At 42.6% G+C, this 21,859-nt stretch overlaps 1 protein-coding gene across 1 annotated transcript in view; it reads left to right on the top strand.

Annotated features, from left to right (window-relative positions):
• Window positions 1-21,859, top strand: part of EIF2AK4 (eukaryotic translation initiation factor 2 alpha kinase 4) — a 285,849-nt gene that overhangs the window by 173,662 nt on the left and 90,328 nt on the right. Inside the window, exons 23-28 of the mRNA XM_030213680.1 lie at window positions 2,777-2,898; window positions 4,838-4,887; window positions 7,215-7,383; window positions 15,330-15,446; window positions 19,930-19,995; window positions 20,228-20,398. Of these exons, the coding sequence (XP_030069540.1) occupies window positions 2,777-2,898; window positions 4,838-4,887; window positions 7,215-7,383; window positions 15,330-15,446; window positions 19,930-19,995; window positions 20,228-20,398 (695 nt within the window). The remainder of the gene's footprint in view (window positions 1-2,776; window positions 2,899-4,837; window positions 4,888-7,214; window positions 7,384-15,329; window positions 15,447-19,929; window positions 19,996-20,227; window positions 20,399-21,859) is intronic.

The raw sequence follows: 21,859 nt of genomic DNA, 5'->3' as shown, positions 1-21,859 counted from the left end.
CCAGAAATAGTGGATTTTCTCCAAGTCCATTTAATAATGGTCTATGGACTTTTTCTTTAGGAAGCCGTCCAAACCATTTTTAAACTCCGCTAAACTAACCGCCTTTACAACATTCTTTGGCAACGAATTCCAGAGTTTAATTAAATGTTGAGTGAAAAAAAGTTTCTCTGATTCGTTTTAAATTTACTACATTGTAGCTTCATCGCATGCCCCCTTGTCCTAGTATTTTTAGAAAGCCTAAACAGACGTTTCCCATCTACCCGTTCAACTCCACTCATTATTTTATAGACCTCTATCATATCTCCCCTCAGCCGCCTTTTCTCCAAGCTGAAAAGCCCTAGCCGCTTTAGCCTTTCCTCATAGGGAAGTTGTCCCATCCCCTTTATCATTTTCGTCGCCCTTCTCTGTACCTTTTCTAATTCCACTATATCTTTTTTGAGATGCAGCGACCATCATGCGGTGACTATCATGAAGTCAGGTTGTATTTGTTTTTTCTCTAAGGGGGTCTTAAGCCGTGGTAAGGTTCTTAGCTCGTGGTAGAAATCAGCTGGCGGTAAATGCCGAGACGCCCATTATATTCCAATGGGTGTCTTGGCGTTTATCACCAGCTGATTTCTAGCTAAAAACACTACAACATATTAGTAAAAGATCCCTCTTAGTGCCTTAGGTAGAAGTCCTAATTAGTTTTAGGACTAGGGCATAAGTACGTTCTCTACCCTGCCTTGACAGGTACATAAATACTCTGTGCTTTACCATCATTTTGAGTATATTAGCATAAGAGCATTTGTCCCTGCTTTCACTGCTACCAATACCTAATAAATCAGCTTTTATTTTATATAACACTTGAGTCTTGTGTCTTTATCTGTGCACTGGGCCATTAGAATTCGGATCTGACCTCAGTGGGACGTTTTGTTCTAATCAGAGTGCTACCTTTTATATTTTTCCCATCTTCCATGTGTCACCTGATTTCCTGTCCTCTACCTGAGGCTAGGTATTTGTAGTAATAGCCCCTGCAGTATCACATTATACTTTATGCTATGAGTTTATCTTGTTGGGCAGACTGGATGGACCGTACAGGTTGTTATTTATTTATTGCATTTGTACCCCACATTTTCCCACCTATTTGCAGGCTATTTGTTATCTGCCGTCATGTACTATGTTAATATAAGGGGCATTTTCGATATGACATCCAAGTCCAACTTTGGATCCTTGGAGTAATTCTGGCAGGTCCAAGTCTTCTCTGTTGCAGATAATGGCGCTCATGTGGTTCAGTGGAATCCCAAAGCTTTAGAAATGGCTTTGTCACCCTTCTAAACTGATATATTTCAACAGCCTTTTTTTCTCTCATCTCTTCTGGAATTTCCTTTGATTGTGGCATAGAATTTGTTTAAAGAATTTTACCAATGATACTCACGAACACCACGAGACCAAGTCAGGCTTAAAAGCAGTTTTATTTCTTGCAAGGAGACAAATCCAGCATACCCTCAATAAGTTGTCTGCCCTCCCCATACCTTCCCGTTTCTTATATACCTTTTTAGACTCTCATCTACATGCAGCTGTACATGAAGCATATCGTTTAAGCTTGGATGAATATGTTACAGTTTTAGGAGGTTTTTACAAGCTAGCCAAAAAGCATATCTAAGAACATTCAGTTCTTCTTGTAACACACAAGGTCAGAATCCGTTTCTTTTCTTATAATCTACACTTGTTTAGTATATGTTAAAATGATTAACTCAATAATTTCCCTACAGCATTCTTGTAGAAACTTTGTGGTGACTGCTTCACTCTCGTTGTAAGGTTAGAAAGGGTTAGATTCAACAGGGCTGGCTGTTTTCAGTCAGCTGAATAAATTTAGTTAATTGGTTGAGTACCTAAGGGAGCAGTTACCCATATCACTCTTGTGAAAAAGTATCAGATAACTTTGTTCTTTAAAATAAATGAAGTAATGAGTAAACACATAACAGTTTTTATATTAAGATCCCTTTTCTAATATTACATTTTGTTTAAAGATCAGAACCCATTCAGTTTGACATATATGCTAACAGAGTGAGAACTGGGCAGTGGCGTACCAAGGTGGGGGCGGTCCGCCCCGGGTGCACTCCGCTCAGCGTCGTTCGTTTCCATGCTCCCTCTGCCCCGGAACAGGAAGTAACCTGTTCTGGGGCAGAGGGAGCATGGAAACGAATGACGCTGACCGGCGCGCAGCACCCCCCCCCCCCCCCAGCGGCGTGCACCCGGGGGGAGGGTCTTTCGCTGGGGTGGGGGGGGCGCATCGGCTATCTGCCCTGGGTGTCAGCCCATCTAGGAACGCCACTGGAACTGGGGTAGTTTTCACATCACTGTATTGTAGGGAAAAGTGCTAATCTTGCTATTTTCAACTCATTGGACATAGATTTGAGGAACAATTTTTAGACTGTTACAGAATTGGCTAAATTTTTTTTTTTTTGCCCTCAATTATCAAGAAGGTTGGACTTCATGAACATTTGATCTTCTTTCAACTTAAGCAACTACGGAACAGTTGAGTTTAGGTTTGACCCTCTTTTGAATGTCTTATACTGGCTGATGTTGCATCTAATTTTCTGTCATCTGTACTGTAAAGAAAATCTCGCTCAATTTAAAAGTGAATTATCCCCAAGGAAACTGTGAAATATGATTGTTTTGTACCTGAATGAAATCTGAGTTCAAGAGCAGGTACTGTAGATTAGGGTCTGCATCTTAGTATGTTAGAAACTGTGATATGTGTATTTTCAAGCTGATGGTTTCCTTCTTTCTATAGGAGCTGTGAAGTTGCATACCCCTCTTCTAATGCCCCAGAACAGGAAACTGTATGAGAATAATGAGGCAGCTTGTTTCATGGACCATAGTGGGATGCTGGCCATCCTGCCCTATGACCTCAGGGTAAAGTATATCCTCCTTTTACACTTTGACTTCCTATGTTTGGGTCTTATCCAAAAATATGGATAAGGATTATGTATAGTCTTTAGCTCACATTCTCTTAGGATGAATGATACAAAGAAAGAGATCAAAAATGGAAGAGATGGAACACAGATGAAGAAAGGAATAACAAGTTAAGGGGCTCTTTTACTAAGTGCCATATGGCCTGTAGGTAGAAAATAGGACGCGCAGCTTATAGCAAGCATTAATCTTTAATAAAGGGCCCCTAACATGGTTATTTTAGAAGCCCAATTTACATTTATTCAAACTGACATTTGTACGTGTATATCAAGTACACATAGAAAACCTGATTTTTGAAAGCCAGGATTTAAACATGTAAAGCTGCACTAGGTGCAGATGGCAAGGGAGCAGGACCAGAACATACACTTGTATTCTGCATTTAAGAAAGGGGATTACACGTGGATTTCTTATTATATCAGTGCCAGGATTTATAGCTGCTCCTGAACACATGTTGGTTACCTAAAAGTGCTCATTTTGGACACTGTTTTACAGGAGGGATTTTAGGGAAGTCTCCTCCTTAATCCCCCATTGTTTTTGTTTCCCCCCCCCCCCCCCCTCAAAATTACTCATGAAGAAAGATTGTGGCCTCTGTACTTATTTACGAGCATTTACCTGTGTAGGATTCTAAAATGGCACATGTAAGTCCTGACATACCCTTTTATGCATGCCGGCACTTAACATGTGTAAGTTGCAGTTCCCTTTGTTGATATTTTCCACAATGACAGTTGTAAAATGGTTACTTCCGTCGCATATACTCGCAATATACACCTGCATTCCTACATGTATCTTAGAAAATACTACCAGAGTTGTACGCATTCAGACCTGGACATATCAATTCCAGTTTCTCTGTTTTACCTTGAGTAGAGAGGTGTGGTAGCTGTGTTAGTCCACTTTTAAAGGTGATGCCTCTTTGTTCCCTACACTTCCTCTTGTCCATTAGCTCCTCTGCTGTTGGTCTGTATCTGTCATCCGCCTGGACACTACCCGTGCTATGCCATCACTTATGCTGGACTTAAACTTTGGAATCATTACCTGCTCAACTCTGGTTGAAACCCTCCTTTTTTAAGTTTAAAGTTGCCTTAAAAACCTACCTCTTCAGTCTTGCGTATCCTGCTAAGCCTAAATCTCTACCCCTCCTCTTTTTTTTTTCTCTTCTTTCTCTGGCAGTTAATTTTTGTTTTTGTAAACCACTTAGAAGCCAGTTTTTTGCATATTCAGTATATCAAGCGCTTGTAAATAAATAAATTTAAAACAAATTTTAAAAGATATTGTGATCACTTGGGATATTCCTATTTGAACCAATAAGAAGCTTGGTTCAAGAAAACTATACAGTGTAATAAAGGATAAAAACACAAGAACTGCATTGATAATAGAAGTATCTTTGCCACTGGAACAAAATAATGCAAATAGGCAAACAATAACAGGTAACTGAAATATGGATCAATTATAACACTATCTAAACGTTTGTAAACTGGCTAAACAATACCTGGGAAGATCAGGACATATAATTCACTGAGCCTCAGCAAAGAGATCTGTCTCTCTTTCTTCTTGGCTAAGACTGAAGCAACAACCAGCAACAACTGCTGCGTAATTTCAAAACGCCAGGCCAATCAGAGCCCAGAACAGTCAAGTTTCAAATAAAAACTGTTTACATTACTAGAGGCACTTCCTATTATCTGTGTTCCAAATAAAAGAAAGAGAAGTCAGTGCTCTGTAACAGCTTTTAGCATAAACATGCACCGTCTGCTGGCCAAATAGGAGAAATACACTTCAGACATAATTAAAACAGGAAAATATCCAATACATTTTACAAGCTTAAAACACACTGTTTCTTCACAGTGTATATATCACATCCTAAATGTTTCTACTGTTTACTTTTCAGATCCCGTTTGCAAGATTTGTAGCCAGAAATAATATATCAAATCTGAAAAGGTAAGAGGGTGAAGACTAGCGCGGGGTACAAATATAATAAATAAATAATTCTGTTCTGTTTGTTTTCCATACCACATCCTGGATTTGCTTAATGTCTTCATGGAGTGTTAACAAGGAGACTTTAGCTTTCAGCCACTCTTTCTGAGGAGACAGTTACAGTGGGCCAAAAGGCTTTCATACAATAGAAGCTACTGTTTCCAAGGAAAGGAAGCAGATTATAGTGGCTGGTTGGCAGTCAGTCTGCATGCTTTTAAGGGGATTTCACACAAGCTGTCAGGAGTGCTTTAGAAATTAGGACAGTTGTGAATAGCTGATAGTTGAATAAATGAAGTCACAGGAAATATATATTTTGATAAGTCATATCACAGATTGTCTCCTTGTATCCCCTCTTAAAATAATTCCGAGCCTTACCCAGAACACCATTAAAAGGTGACTTGTGCAGCTGTGCTTTATTACATTAATGACCCCTTTAACAGGACCGGGGGTTACATGATATTTTACAACCCAACAACTTCAGAAGAGTAGTTCAGAGTGTTGTAATTCCACATTTTGTTTTTATTTTCATTTTCAGAAGTCTCTTTATTGATATATTTACCAGGTATGTTGCACACGTGGAAAAAAAAACTGCTTCCAGCATAGAATTTACATTACAAAGCATAACTACAAATATTCTACTACGTACATAAGCCCCCCTCAAAAAAGTTGTTTTCTCAGAGCAGGATCTTCTATGTCCCCTAGAGCAGCCAGACTCAAACTGTTTAGAGCCGCTCCCTCCCCCTCAAAGAGATGAACTGGTTGTCTCCAACATAGTTCTGTATGTCTTTTCAGTTGAGACCTGCAGCTTAATACAGAGCAGAGCCTAGCAACAAAACATAGCTACATTTGGGGGGGAGGGGGGGAACTGGTCTGGAGAGATTATTAGGGAGTGGAAACTAGATCTTGCTTGCTAATTTTCTTTCCTTGAGTCCCTCTAGACCAGTTCATAACCTGCCCATAGAGTTTTGGTAGGTGAAGAACAGATCATCTCTTCTTTTTTTTTTTTGAGGGGGGGAGGGGGGTTGGCAGGCATGAGATCCTCTCTTTTCAGTTTGCCCCACTCTTCAGTATTACTCAAGATAATTTTTACACCATGATAGCTAGACATAAGCAACCTTTAGCTGCTCCCAGGTCTGATGTCAAATTCCTAGAGTAGTACTGCATGCTACCCATCAATTGTTAGCATATTATCCTGGACACAACTTCACAACACCCTGACCCTTACAGGTCACACTTTCACTCCCCTGATAAACCCCCGATGCACTCAACCCTGCACAACACGCACCGTTACCCAACCATTTAATCATCTCACTTGGAACCCTACACTATCTGTGCAGGGAGATCTTTGAGCTCTCTCTTTCAAATTCCTGCTTGAAGCACAGTTTCAGCAGCTCATTGGAAAAGTCCTTTGGGCACATCCAAGGATGCCAGCACCCTGATGTTATTGTTGCCTGAGTGCTTTAGGTCTTCCATTCCCCTCTCAAGAGTGCAATTTATGTTAACTTTGTGCCACAATGCAGAACTTGCCTCTGTGTTTGCCTTGTTCTTTATCGCCAACTGTTCTATGCAACAAGCTGTTCCTTCATCTGACCTAACTCTGCTTTCAGGCCAGGCAAGATATCTTTATTTCTCTTCAAATGTTTTTACCCATGTATTTCTGCATGAGAGACTACAGTCTCTTTCATTGTCAACATTTTCTGCAGACAGACTGGCTCTTGTTTGGCCCTTTTTACTCCATAGGAAGCCACCATAGCAAGCCCATCTTTCCCACTTTGGAGGTTGACATCCCAGAAAACTAAAGCAGGGTTCCACCATCCAAATCATCTAATTTTGAGAAACGGTATTTACTATTTGCAGGCTCTCTGCAGCACTCTCTCCAAGAGCAGCCATCTTGCAGCCTGCTCTTTGACACCCTACACCCAATCCCCCAAACCTTTAATACATTCCATAATAATCCTGCCTCATCTCTGGGAAGAGGAAATAGACTGTGAGTTCCTTTAGATCACTTGTAGGCTATTTATGTGGTTCTCCTGCTGCTGAGCTGGATGGGGTAAGTAAAGAACAAGGTCAGGAGATAGAATGACTGTATTGTTAGAACAGGGGTCTCATCTTTGTTGTTTAATTTGTCAAATTGGGCTGAGCTGTAATTTAAATTGTTGCTGCACTGCATTATAAACAGTATTACCTACTTGCAGAAAACACCTTATGTTGTATAGTAAACTCTGATCACATAAGTTAATTCTTATAGTAACATAGCATATCTCACTATCATTATTCTGATCTCTCATTAGGTATTGCATTGAGAGAGTGTTCAGATCAAGGAGACTAGACAGAAGTCATCCCAAAGAGCTGCTAGAATGTGCATTTGATATTGTCACTTCATGTACCAACAGTCTTCTGCCTATGGCGGAAACCATTTACAGCATCACTGAGATCATCCAGGAGTTTCCAGTACTGCAGGTGCCACCTATATGGTTTATACACAAAGATGTTAGTGGTGTCAAGAGTATTAGGGTTTGTAATGTGTGTTTCTGAGCTTCTGTGAAGCAAAAGTGGGCAATAAAGTAGTTTCTCAAGTTTCAGGATTAACAAATGCAAAGTAGTGCACCTGAACAAAACAATTCAAATGTTTTGAACGCAGAGGATCCCTAATTAGAACATGGATGGCATTAAAAAACCCCAAAACTTAAATGACTGCGTGTGTGATGTGTTGAGTGGTGCTTAGATGGTGGCTCTGGCTGTGAAGAACTAAGGCTAGTGGCAGGCAGACTTCTGTGGTCTGTGTCCCATATATGTCAAGTCAGTTTAGGATTGACTGGAGAGGTCTTCAATTGCAAATCCAGTGTTTGGAATGTGAGGACAGTGCCGGGCGGACTTCTACTGTCTGTTTCCCAGAAATGGCAACGAAAGACCAGAGTCAAGTATTTTATAGCATGTTCATTATTGGTTTAACAACGAATTGATAATGAGTGTGAATGTTGGGCAAACTGGGTGGACCATTCAGGTCTTTATCTGCCATCATCTACTATGTTACTATATTATGTTTTTTTGTTGTTTTTTTAATGCACAAAAATGAGCTCAGGTTTGACTTTTCTCATAAAGGTCATGAAGTCACTGTGGATAGTTTTCTAAAAACATTGACCTAATGTGCAATAGTGGCCAAAAAAAGCAAGTAGAATGTTATTAGAAACAGAATTAAAATCGAGTACATACCGATAAATGGCCAAATTCAGAAAAATGCTTGGGACTCAGAAGTGTGCACAGGGAGAGGTATAACCAGTAGAAACAAATAGGAAAGGATGCAGAGGTATGACTTAAGGTATGACTCCAATGTACATTTGCAGAAATGGATGGTGAGGTTCTTACATTACACATCAAGTTCATGCTATGCCTCAGTATGCTTTTTCCACTTCTTGCAAACCTTTATATCAGAAGATTAAAGACAAGAAAAAATGTTTCTGTGTGCATATTAGTGTGAGGTCAAATTTCAAAAGATTTAATAGACTAAATTTGACAGTATAGGGGGCAACAAGAGGCAAGGATGGTGGTTCTTACTTCTGTGTCACCTCTGCTGTTAAAGGTCCCCAATGAGGGAATATGGACCTTCTCTCTGGAGGTCCAGATGGAAGTATATGACAGTATATGGGAAGGGGCATTTTTGATATGATGTCTAAATCCGATTTTGAACGTGTTGCTGAAAATGACCAAAAATCATAACCATTTTCGAACCAGACAAAACATTTTTGTTTGGAAAATGGCTATTTCATTGATGTTTTATGCTCCATGTGTATTACTTTTGTGACCATTTTTGGAAAAAAAAAAGTCCAAGGGAAAAACGCACAAAAACAAGACAATGGCACGTCTGGGGGGGTCAGCATTCTTAGTAGACTGGTACCACAGACATCCCAGCAGATCAGTGGGCACCCTAGAGGGCACTGCAGTGAACTTCACGTAAAGGGTCCCAGGTACACATCTCACCGTTACCCCCTTATATTGTATGTTGAGCCCTCCAAAACCCACAAGAAACCTAGTATACCCAATTGTACACCACTACAATAGCCCTTATGGCTGCAGGTGTCATCTGTATGTGGGTACAGTAGGTTTTTAGTGGGCTCACACTTTCCACCACAAGTGTGCCAGTTGGAGTGGGATATGGACCTGGGTCCCCTTCTCTACAGTGCACTGCACCAACCATTAGGCTACTCCAGGGACCTGCTTGCTCCTCTAATCAAACTGACCATAACATCTGAAGCTGTCATAGAGGCTGGTATATTCTGTTTCTTCACATCTTTGGGGGGTGGAAGGGGGAGGTAAGGGAGGGTTGTGAGCTCTTTGAGCAGGGACTGTCCTTCTATGTTTAAATTGTACAGCGCTGCGTAACCCTAGTAGCGCTTTAGAAATGTTTGTTAGTAGTAGTAGGGTCATGCCTTAATCCCTCCAGTGGTCATCTGGTCATTTAGGGTACTTTTTTGTGACTTATTCATGATTGAAACAAGTCTAGACCAAAACATTTAACTTTTAGCCCAGGACGTTCTGGATTTGTTCCATTATGGCAGAAAAATGTCCGAGTTTTGGGATCGCCCAAAATCCTGCCCCTGCCCTTGTGATTTGGATATACTGCAGATGAACTGCATAGATAAAGTCTTAAAATTTTGTTTTGACATGAGCCCCTAAATGTTCTTGATTTAAACATTCCCCTCCTCTGGTCTTGACTGGTGAAATTTGTACACAAATTTAGCCAGACTGAAATGGTACTGGTTTGGCAGTACCGGATGCCAGAACAGTGAAAACGATCCACCATGGACCCTGAGGAAGGATTGAAACTCTGGCCATAGTCGGCCGTGGCGCTTTGAGAACACTAAGTCCTGTTATCAAGAAATATATTTGAATCAAAATTGAGTGATAACGGACAGCTATTGGCGGTTGGAGGTTTTTTGTCTGTGATGAGAAAGCAAGCTCCTTGATATGGAAAGCTTTTTGCTATATTATGTAGGAGCTGCCCTCGTTGAGGCTTTTTCCTCCACATTTTTCTTTTTCTTTTTGATATATATTTAATTACCTATGGTAGATAGGAATATGATTGATGCCGCTAGACTGTAAAAGCTTAAAGATAGTCGTGTTTTGAAGGGGACTACACAAGTGGATGATTTAGGAGTATCCTCTCTAGCTCATAATACAAGTAATAGAAGAAGCTTTATGGTTTATATGACCAGAAGGAGAATGGAAGTCTAAAATTTCCAGAAGTGTATAGAGATTGGCTACTTTAGGCTTAGAAAGTGATTCCAAATGTAAATTTATATCTCCTAATAGTAGAGTATACAATGAAATCATTGTTTCTAGACAGAAACTCATAAAAATCATCTTTTGCTAGAGATAATTTTGTTTGGAGGGCAGTAAAGTAAAATGCAAGTCCAGAAACAGATATAAAAATTTTGGAAGTATCATCATTTTTATGGCTTGTATTCTACCTATCCACGAAAGCTCCATCCCTTCCCAACGATCTAACTCCTGAAATAGTTCCCGCAGCTTAGAGGGAATGTTTGCCCCAAATAAGCCCTATAATGTAGGTGTCAAGTTGACTCCCAGATAGCGAAGAGAGCATGTGGTCCATCTAAAAGGGAATCATTGTAAGCTCAGAGTCATGTCAGGAGGCAAGTTTAAACCCATGGTTTCCGACTTGGCCATATTGATCTGAAGGCCTGATATAGACCCAAATTGTTGAAGACTCTGCATCACCACCTGTATAGAATTCTGGGGGTTGGTCAGTGTCAATAGAATGTCATCTGTGAATAACATGATCTTATGTTCTCCTGGCCCTATACGGATGCCCTGTATGTCCGATTGTGCTCTGACTACTTGGGCCAGTGGTTCAATGGTGAGAGCAAATAGCAGCGGGGATAGAGCGCATCCCTGGTGTGTCCCCCGCCCTAGCTTAAAGGCGTTTGACTGCGCCCCATTGATAATTAAAGAGGCCAGCAGTTGAGCGTATAGGCGCTGCAGCCATGTTATGAAATGGCCTGCTAACCCCATGTTTTCCAATACCCAAAACATATAAGGCCAATGGACCCGATCGAACGCCTTCTCTGCGTCCAGGGAAAGCATTAATGTGGGCTGGTGTGTAGTATTTACCTCCTGTATCAGGTGAATGGCCCATCTGTTATCAAACGTTTGCCGTCCCTCTATAAAACCTGTCTGGTCCACATGTACCAAGTCGGGCATCAGTCTTTGTAGAAGCTTGGCCAAAATCTTAGTAAATATTTTATAATCGAAGTCAAGCAATGATATCAGGCAGTAGGATCCACACAGCGATGGATCCTTTCCCGGTTTTAAAAGGACAATAATATTTGCCAGTCGCCATGAGTTGGGCAATTCTATCTGCATTTCTAGAGAATTAAGAATCCATGTCAATAGTGGAGCCAAGAGTTTCCCATAGCATTTGTAAAATTTATTCGTAAAGCCATCCGGCCCCAGGTCTTTTCCATTGGGCAAGTCCTGAATAGCCCAAGTCTTCTGTAGTGATAGACGCAGACAACGGTATGCTTTGGGCTGGGGAGTTCAATTGTAGGTAAGTATTCCTGTATCTCATGGGCCCCAGGTGCTATATCGTCTTGGTATAGATGTTTAGAAAAGCTAGGCTAATGTCTTCGGTGCTGGTTAAGCGTTGACCTGCCCTTTCTTCCATTGCATGTATATAGTTTTGCGTATTGCATTTTTTCAGTTTATCTGCTAACAGCCGGGAGGCCTTATTGCCAAATTCAAAGTACATTTGTCGGGCCCATTGAAGATGTTCCGTCACTTCTGCTAGATGCAGCTCTCAAAGCTCCATTTGTATCTAGTGGATGCGAGAGATCACCCAAGGTGGGAGTGTCTGTGCTATCTGTGTTTGGAGATTTTCCAGTTCTGCATGTAACTTGTGTGACTGGGCCACCTTCTGACGTCGTATATGTGTTTGCAGTGATATGATCTGTCCCCGGATTACTGCCTTAAGGCTTTCCCACAGCACCCCATCCCTGACCTCCCCATTATCATTGATTGTCTTTTTCTTTTTTTTCTTGTTTTACTTAAATTACACAAGTAATAACTTGTTACATGCAACACAGGGAAATAATACAAATTCAATATGTCTTCACATACAAAGAAAAAAGGAAACTTTTAACTTCATTTTTGTTACGTATTTAACCCTTCCTTAGACCACAAACTTGGGGAGTGACCAAAACATTTAAGGAAATCAAAGTGGAATACAATAAACAAGGAAAGGACCTTTATGTCTTTTTCTAACCGTGACACTATATTTGGGTCTGCCAGTAAGCTATCGTCCAGGCGCCACTGTGCAGGCGAGGGCCTTGTGATGTTACAAATTATCTTTATGGTAAGAGGGGCGTGATCTGACCAAGTTCTGGAATGTATCTGCACAGTGTGTACTCTCTGTGCAAGGGCATGACCCCCCAGCCAAGGATCTATCCGTGAATGAGAGTCATGCACCGCTGAATAATAAGTATAGCTGCGAGAAAGAGGGTTAAAATGCCTCCAGAGGTCAAGCAATTGCCAGGTACCCATGAATCTATGTAGTTTAGCACGGTCTGATCGAGCATAATGGACTCTTGCGGCCGAATTATCCAAGGGGGGGGGGGTGCAGAGTTAGGTTAAAGTCTCCCCCCACTAGTAGTGTGCCCTCAATGTGGCAGGAAAGGACACAAAGCTCATCAAAAAAGGAACCTTGGCTTTCATTGGGAGCATATATGTTTAATAGGGATAAGGTTTCTGCCCCTACTCGCACAATCAGCAACACATATCGACCACCCTGGTCCTGCACAACCTGCTTCACCTGCCATGGGTGTATATGCGATAGTGCTATCATCATCCCCTTTTTCTTTTATCAGTTTGGCTAGATGCGAAGTAAAGATCTTTAAATTGGCCATGGTGACATACTTGTTCATGATTTGGTAGTAAATGGGTCTCCTGTATAAAAACCACATCCGCCCCCAGGCGGAGCATTTCTTTGAACAAGAGCTGTCTCTTCACAGGAGAGTTTAGTTCCTTTGAATTAAGAGTAAGAAAAGTCAAAGTGCTCATGTTATCTAGACAAGTACTCTAATTTATCTCTGGACCCAGAATCCCATTTTCTCCCGACTTCAGTAGGCCATATGCCCCCTAAAGGTACTTCCAACATTAACTCATTAACATTAACTCATCCCTTCTTGTCCCTTCCCCCCACTCTCCCCTCAACCTAGCATCACCCTCCATAGTAAGGTAGGGTGTTTCCAGAGGATTTGAACCGACCCCAAGCCCTAAATCAGATAGAGCAAGAGCTAAACATAAACTGATACAACCATGTAAATTAACCATAAAGCCTATGAACCATACACGGCTAAACTTTAGCCTAACAGTATTTTGCATATAGCACACTTTAACAGTCCCCCTCCCTCCGTTTCCATACATTCATGAGCATTTTGCAATCTTACAAACTTGAAGAACATGTAGCGCTAATCGTCTGCAAGGGTAACCTCGACCATCTTTGTCTCTTCATTTTGCAAATTATGAAACTGCTACAGAATCTGTCCTCCTTATGGCAGAATCAGACTGTTGGATTTGCAGGCGACCTTTGCCTGGGGTCACCCTTTGCCACCGTGGTTTTTCTGAGCAGGGTACCGCCATCTTCCGTATTGTAGTTGTTAATTTGTTCATGTCTTTATCAGGGAATATCATTGCTGCCTCCGACGCCCTGAGGATCTGGTGAAGCTTGCCATCCTTATAGAAGCGTAATGCAAACGAGTGGCTCCATTTGTATTGGATATTTTGAGAGCTGAGAAATTGTGTTAGCGGCCTGAGCTCCGCCCGTCGTTGCAAAGTAGAGAGGGCCAAATCTTGAAAACCTCAATGTGATAAGTGTCCCATTTGAAGTCTGGAGATGCTTGCAAGGCATGCATTATTTTTTCTTTTAAAGTCAGCAAAACATGCAATCAAATCGCGAGGTTGGTTGTTTCTGGGCACTTCCAGAGATCGGTGAGCCTGATCTACATGAATCTTGGCAGGGTCTTTGTCTATTTGTATCTCCTTTAAAAGTGCACTTGCCATTTGTTGCACCACCAACTCACAGTTTGCATAAAGTGGGGTGTCTGGTAAACCCCAGAATCTTATGTTATGGCGTCGGCTCCAATTTTCCAGATCTTCTATTTTATCCCAAAGCTGTTGGAATACCTGTCTATCCTCTGTAGCCTGTATGTTTAAGGTTTGTAGCATGTCCATCTGCTCCTCCAAACGTTCCTCAGTCTCTACCACACATTGCCCAAGTGCACTAATTTCCTCGCGGAGATCAGCTCCCAGCGTATTAAGTTCAGTGCGAACTACCTTCAGATCGTTTTTTATCTCTCTCATCCATGCTGTGATCTCTTGTAGGGGTTCGCTTACCTTTTCCGGCGGTTCCTCTGTCGTGAAGAGTGGCGGGGAACACTGTGAGGCATGTTGCAGCTGTTGTAAGTCTGGTGTTTGGTCTTCCAGGGCTCCTTTGTTAGCTTGCGTGGCCGACACGACTGGACCCCAGTATGCAAACCCAGCAAACGATTGCACCGCCGCTTGTGAGGCCATAAGAAATCGGTACTGGGATCTGTTCTGGGACTGATGATGCCGAAATGGTCTGAGTGTCGCTGAAATAGCCGCTACGGTGCTTAAGTTTTGCTTGAGGTCGACCGGAGCTCTGCGCTTAAGCTGCCATTTCTCCCGGTGATATCACTTCCTCTATTTGAAGTCCTTTGAAAAGGAAGGAAAGCACCAGAATTAAGGAGCAAGCATGAAACACATCTACAGGCAGTGTGGGCCCCTTTTACTAAGCCGTTTAGGCGCCTACGCGTGCCTAATGTGCGCCAAATTGGAGTTACCACCAGGTTACTGCGTGGCCCTTGTGGTAATTTCAATTTTGGCACACATCCGCGAAATATTTTTTATTTTCTGGCACGCGTAGTGGACGCGTGCCAAGTGGCATCTGATGCACATAGGTGAATACCGCCCAAATTCTAAGGCTAGCGGTAAGGTCTCAGACCCAAAATGGACGTGCGACGATTTTGATTTTGCCGCACATCCATTTTCGGGGAAAAGCATTTTTTACAGGTGCGCTGAAAAATGATCCTGCGCGTGCCCAAAACCCGTGCCTACACTACCGCAGGCCATTTTTCAGCACGCCTTTGTAAAAGGACCCCTCAGTGCACTAAATGGTCTCCTCATTTCATTATGTTACAGGATCATTTTTTTGTTTTTGAATGTGTGATTCGTTAAGTTATTGACTTAAGCTAAACGGAGTTACTTGTCAAATTTGTTAAAATCTTTTAACTTCCTATTTCTCTTTCGCCTGTTTTCCAGTGTATTTTTTATTCTTGTAATGCTAATAAAGCCATTGTTCTATCTTCCTTTAGGAGCGGAATTACAATATATACCTAAATCACACATCCCTGCTAAAAGCCATTTTGTTATATTGTGGTGTACCGGAAGATAAACTCACACAGACGTATAACTTTCTGTACGATGCAATGGTATGTAACACACTTGCAGAAAATAAACCCCACATGTCTAGGCATTCTCTGATATATGAACATGAGAAGTAGGGACAAGAACAACAGTTTTATGCATATATTTCATAAAATACATGCACAAGCACTGATCCTTGCAAAGTTATTCCTTTCTTGGAGCAGGCATAATTTGTGTAAGAAATTTTGGGGAGTCTGTTTTATAAACTACATAAGGCCTTATTGTATAAAGGTTATGCACCTAAATTTACGCTTCTAAAATTTAGGCTCATAAGTTTACACTCCTAAATTTAGGCTCCTAAATTACAAGCATAATCTGTGCTCCAAAATAGATAATTGCAAAGGACTTAAGTACAAGACATATTATGCATCCAACTTCTCTGTAATAGGCAGTCAAATATGGAATGCCTTACCAAGATCCATTCGAATAGTTAATAACCTTCTACCTTTCCGGAAGTTGCTAAAAACTTACCTCTTCAAGCAAGCCTACACAAATAACCTGAATTAAATAATGAGTCCATGTGTACCATTAGATCAGTCCAAGAATTGAGAACTGGAATGTACTCCCCTATTTTTCCTTTAACATATCCCTCTTTTTACCCATCTCCACACAATCTATTATATCCTTCTTCCTACCCCTTCCCTACTACTACTACTACTATTTAGCATTTCTATAGCGCTACAAGGAGTACGCAGCGCTGCACAAACATAGAAGAAAGACAATCCCTGCTCAAAGAGCTTACAATCTAAAAGACAAAAAATAAAGTAATCAAATCAATTAATGTGTACAGGAAGGAGGAGAGGAGGATAGGTGGAGGTGAGTGGTTACAAGTGGTTACGAGTCAAAAGCAATGTTAAAGAGGTGGACTTTCAGTCTAGATTTAAAGGTGGCCCTGGATGGGGCAAGACGTAGGGGCTCAGGAAGTTTATTCCAGGCGTAGGGTGCAGCGAGACAGAAGGCGCGAAGTCTGGAGTTGGCAGTAGTGGAGAAGGGAACAGATAAGAAGGATTTATCCATGGAGCGGAGTGCACGGGAAGGGGTGTAGGGAAGGACTAGTGTGGAGAGATACTGGGGAGCAGCAGAGTGAGTACATTTATAGGTTAGTAGAAGAAGTTTGAACAGGATGCGAAAACGGATAGGGAGCCAGTTGAAGGGACTTGAGGAGAGGGGTAGTATGAGTAAAGCGACCCTGGCGGAAGACGACACGGACAGCAAAGTTTTGAACCGACTGGAGAGGGGAGAGGTGACTAAGTGGGAGGCCAGCAAGAAGCAGATTGCTTCTTGCTGGCCTCCCCTACAATTTTTCCCATAATAACTACATGCTAACTCTCATTACTCACCCGCCATTCTCATACCACTTTCATCCTCCTTTCCTTACCTTTCTTACATTTCCACACATAAACGACAACCTCTCTACTTATAATATTACCACACATAAATGACCACCTTATTACTTATAATTCACAGTTGCATCCATTCTATATCACTTTGTTAACCTGTATTACTTTGTAAGCCGCATTGAGCCTGCTATTGAGTGGGAAAGTGCGGGGTACAAATGTTATAAATAAATAAAATTATTAAGCTCGTAATTTAGGAACATAACCTTTATAGAATAAGGCCCATAGCACTTATATGTTGTTATTGTAAAATAAGTAAAACATATTCACTTATGTGCCATTCCTGCCTAATCTCCCTGTTAAGGAATGACTCTCTCATGAGGTGTTTATAAGGATTTTGAGCAAGTAGAACAGCATCTTATGCATTCAACTAGGCTTTTGTAAAATTGCCAGTGATCAAAGTAGATTTGCAGTCACTAGCAGCTACGTATATGTGATATATGCATGCAGGCACATCCTATATAATAATTCTCACCACTAACGTTCTAATGTGGGACTGCCTGTGTCCGTGGCTCCTGGAGTTGCTGAGCTAGGCTCCGTAGCCAGGATGACGTCACTCGTGTTTCCCTACTCCTCCCCCTGCCTGGGAATCAGCTGTCAGTGCGCCGCTTCCTTAAGCGCGGCACCACAGAACCCCCCCTCCGCATCACCCAAGCCCCCCCCAAGCACATGAAACACCCCCCCACCCGAAGCACATCAACACCCCCCCCTCACACACATGTCACAGTCCCTCCCTCCCAGATCCCCGAGTTTCACGGTCTGCCTCCCACTTCCAGGATCCTCCCTCCCTCCCTCCCTCCCAGTTACAGGATCCCACTCACCCACAGTTCCAGGGTCGTTGTGCCTCCCTTCCTCCCTCCCGTCCACTGCCAGCCCCCCTCACGAATTTTTGAAGTCTCAGTTACCCAGTTGGGGTTACGGCGGACGATGGCGCCGACACCAGCAGCAGCAGCAGCATTGGTAAACGGCGAACAGGCTCAGCCCGTGTGTCTCTCAGCTCTGGTCCCGCCCTTGCGGAAGCAGGAAATGAGGGCGGGACCAGAGCTGAGAGACAGAGACGCCCCGAGCCTGTACACCGTTTACCGATGCCGCCACCGCCGTCGTCTGCCGTAACCCCAACTGGGTAAGTGAGACTTCAAAAAATCATAAGCAGGGGGGCTGGCAATGGACGGGAGGGAGGAAGGGAGGCACGATGACCCTGGAACTGTGAGCAAAACAATCCTCAAGATTCATGTCCTATTAAAAAAGTGTTATTTAATCTAAGAATTTGTCCACATTAAGTTCTCTGGAAAAAGGAAGTCTACCAAAGACGGCTGACTTCAAGGAATTCCAATCTTCTTTCAAACTTTGTTTCCACAGTAACTGAAAAAGCCAATCAGATCATCCACCAAGGGTATGCCCCAGCTGTCAGCCATACCAGTACGATATATCACTTCTCCAAGATGGGTTTTTGTCATCTTACTCCAATGTACTCCACCTTTCTAAGTGGCCAAGTACACAAGACATCCTTTTAAGTTAACACTCAACACCTGTTCCATGTTCAGTGAGAAAGTCCCTAAAAAAAAAACCTGCGACCAACATGTTTTCATTGTACTTTGAGCCTGTCAGAATTCAAACAGTTGAGTCTCTTTGGCAGTCTGTGTCTTTCTCCCACACACACACACACTCTGTCACACACACACTCTCGCACATTGACTCTCTCTCACACACAGTCACTGTCAAACACACTCTGTCAAACATACACACTCAAAGGAAAACCTTGCTAGCACCCATTTCATTTCTTACAGAAACAAGCCTTTTTTACTAGTTTTAAATAGTATGTAACTGCAGAACCGTGCAGAGAATCCAGCCCTTCTTGCTGCTTTGCATTCGGCGGTGCTTGGCATAGTTTATGTTTAATAAAGAACTTGTTATACCGCCTTCATATGTCAATATCAAAGCAGCTTGTAGACTAAGAAAGAAGCACCAGTATAAAATAGCGGATACAGAAGGCAGGCTCAGCTTAGGAAATGGTGGGATGTCATACCATACCATGCCACCACCCTCCAGTATTTAAAAGCAAGGCTGAACAAATATGTCTTCAGCACCATTCTAACTTTAATCTAGAAGCCTGCCTCCCTAACTGAGAGTGGTAAGGAGTTTCATATTGATGGCACCAAATATAAAAATGAGTCGAGATTAATTTTGTATGGGAAACCGGGGGATGGGCACTTTTAGATGTAATCTACAGCCAGACTGCAGAAGTCGGGCAGGGCAATAGGGGATGAGCGTAGAGAGGAATCTGTAGTCATGGATTTATAGGTGAGAACCAGAATCTTAAATTGTATAAGATAATAGACCAACAGCTAGTGATATTGATACAGAAGCGAGGCTATGTGGTCAAACTTGCCAGCATGACAATAATATTCTAACAGCAGTGTTTTGCACAGTTTGTAGTCTCTTAGTTTTAAGGTATGTGGCTGTTGTGGGTGCACCATTACTACCGACTGACTGTTATTCCAGGCACACAAATATGTCAAAAGTAGGTGGCGTCTCTAGCAGAAAGCCAGTGTTGTCCAGCATAGCCCTGACTGGATCAGTGAGGGCTGCATCCACCCTGTTATGATGCACGTGCTGCTGTGATTTGATTAGAAATTCAAGGTGCCACCTGCCTCTGCCATACCTGTGACTTCAGATTCAGGAGAGCTGCCCTTGTGGGGTCTCATGTATGTGTGTCAGTGTGCCAAAGATCTGTGGCCTGAACAAGGGGAACCACACATGCTTTAGGGGTATGCCATACATCTAGGAGACAGACACATGTGAACAGCTGCACATGCTGCCACTGATTATTAGCCATAAGGCTTGGAATAAGACTGGGAGGCAGACATACATGCTCTACACCTCCACAAACAACACGTTATTTCTCCCATCACCCACCAGACAGCTTGACATTATTTCAGAATTAATGCTGTCACTCTTGAGCCACTCTGACACTGGTCTGTCTGCTGAAGAGAAAGCAAAGAACTTGAGAAATATGTGCATACAGTACCACCTCAAGTTCTGTTTAATGCAGAGCAATCCAGTAGAGTGACCCCTATTTTTTTTACTTTAGACTGAGAAACTAACAAGAAGAGAGGTGGAAGCCAAGCTCTGCAATCTCCCACTGTCCTCAACCAATGTAAGTGTCATTACATTATGATGGTTCATTTGTATAACATTACGACTATGCCTTTGATTATAATATTATGGATTTATTGTATTTCATATTGTGTGTAAACCTGAAATTTTAAAAAAAAAAGTTTCTCAAGCGCACTCAATACCTTTCCCATCCCATGTATAATACTGGTTCTGTTGTGTGCTTTATTTCTTGTGTTAATGAGATACTTGTTTATTTCTGTTTAAATTCTCAGCTAGCTCGTCTGTATCGGCTCTTGGAGCAGAAGGGAGATATTCAGGATCTCAGCCCAATGTTAAACTCACTTATCAGGCAGAAAATTGGTGTCTCCCAGCTGATAAAACATGGCATGAAGGAGCTGGAGGAAGTTGTGAACCTTTTAAAGAGAATGGGTGTGAAACTGCAGGTTTGTAAATTTTACCTTCCAAATGCAAGAGGCTTACCGTGCTCTATGTAGTTATTTTTGAGATAAAAATGTTAAATATGTTTGTTTAACCATAACAGTGCAACTTTGTCTAGTATTCTTTCAAATGATGCATTACTGAGAACATTCTGGCCACTATTCAGCCAGCGGCGATCAGCATTTTTAAAAAATGCGTACCATCACCAGCTAGATTAGCACCCAATATTCCATTCCGGGCCGGGGCCATGTGTGGGCACCATCACTGACTATCAGGTGCTATCAGTGCTTTTTTTGTAGAAAAAAGGTGCCGGTGCTCATTATGGGCGGGGTCACCACATATGGCTCCACCCCGGATAGCCACACCCACATTAGCCACACCCCTTATACCAGCCATGGCGCATATAAACAGACATCATTGAAAATATACTAGTATAGGAGAAAAACAACTTGTGATTTTTTTCATTATAAATCATTTCTGTAAGATGTTACAGCTCCAGTATACCCAGTGCAAAATAAGACAGCAGATGTAAATTCTCAAATTGGACAAATTCCAAACACTAAAATGAAAATAAAATGATTTTTTTCTACCTTTGTTGTCTGGTGACTGTTTTCTATCCATACTGGTCCAAGTGTCTGATTCTGCTGCTCTCTATCTGTTCTCTTAACTCCGTTTCCAGGGCTTCCTTTCCATTTATTTCTTTACTTTCCTCCTTCCACGTCCAGCATTTCTCCTCTCTCCCCGCCAACCCCTCCATCCATCCATGTCCAGCAATTCTCCTCTGTCTCCTGCTCTGCTCTCCTCTCCAACCATTTCCAGCATTTCTCCTTCCTCCCCTGCCATCCCATCCATGTGCATCTCCTTCCTATATTCCCTCCCCTCCATCCGTGTCCAGCATGTCTCCTCTCTCCCCTGCCCTCCCCTCCCATGTCCAGTGATTCTCCTCTCTCCCCTGCCCTCCCCTCCTCTCCTCTCCAAATCCAGCAATTCTCTGTTCCCTGCCTTCTCCTTCCATCCATGTCCAGCAATTCTCCTTTCTCCTCTCTCCTCTGCCCAGCAATTCTTCATTCTCCTCTCCCCTGCCCTGCCATCCCATCCAATCCATGTACAGAATGATTCTCCTCTCTCCCCTGTCCTCCTCTCCTATCCCCTCCTATCCAAGTCCAGCAATTCTCTCTTTCCTGCCTTCCCCTCCCATCCATGTCCAGCGATTCTCTTTTGCCCCCTATTCTCCCCCTCCCTTTCATGTCCAGTGACTCAACCCAGCCTCCACCTGCCCCCGAGATCATTCAAACCCCAGCCCCACTTGCCCACACACACACCCCCAGCCTCACTTGCCTACACACACACCCCCAGCCTCACTTGCCTACACACACACCCCCAGCCTCACTTGCCTACACACACACCCCCAGCCCTACTGGCCCACACACACCCCAGCCCCACTGGCCCACACACACACACCCAGC

This window comes from Microcaecilia unicolor, chromosome 9, assembly GCF_901765095.1.
Source record: "Microcaecilia unicolor chromosome 9, aMicUni1.1, whole genome shotgun sequence".
Classification (NCBI taxonomy): Eukaryota; Metazoa; Chordata; class Amphibia; order Gymnophiona; family Siphonopidae; genus Microcaecilia; species Microcaecilia unicolor.
Note: the sequence above shows the minus strand (reverse complement) of the source record. Positions and strands in the feature narration are given on the sequence as shown.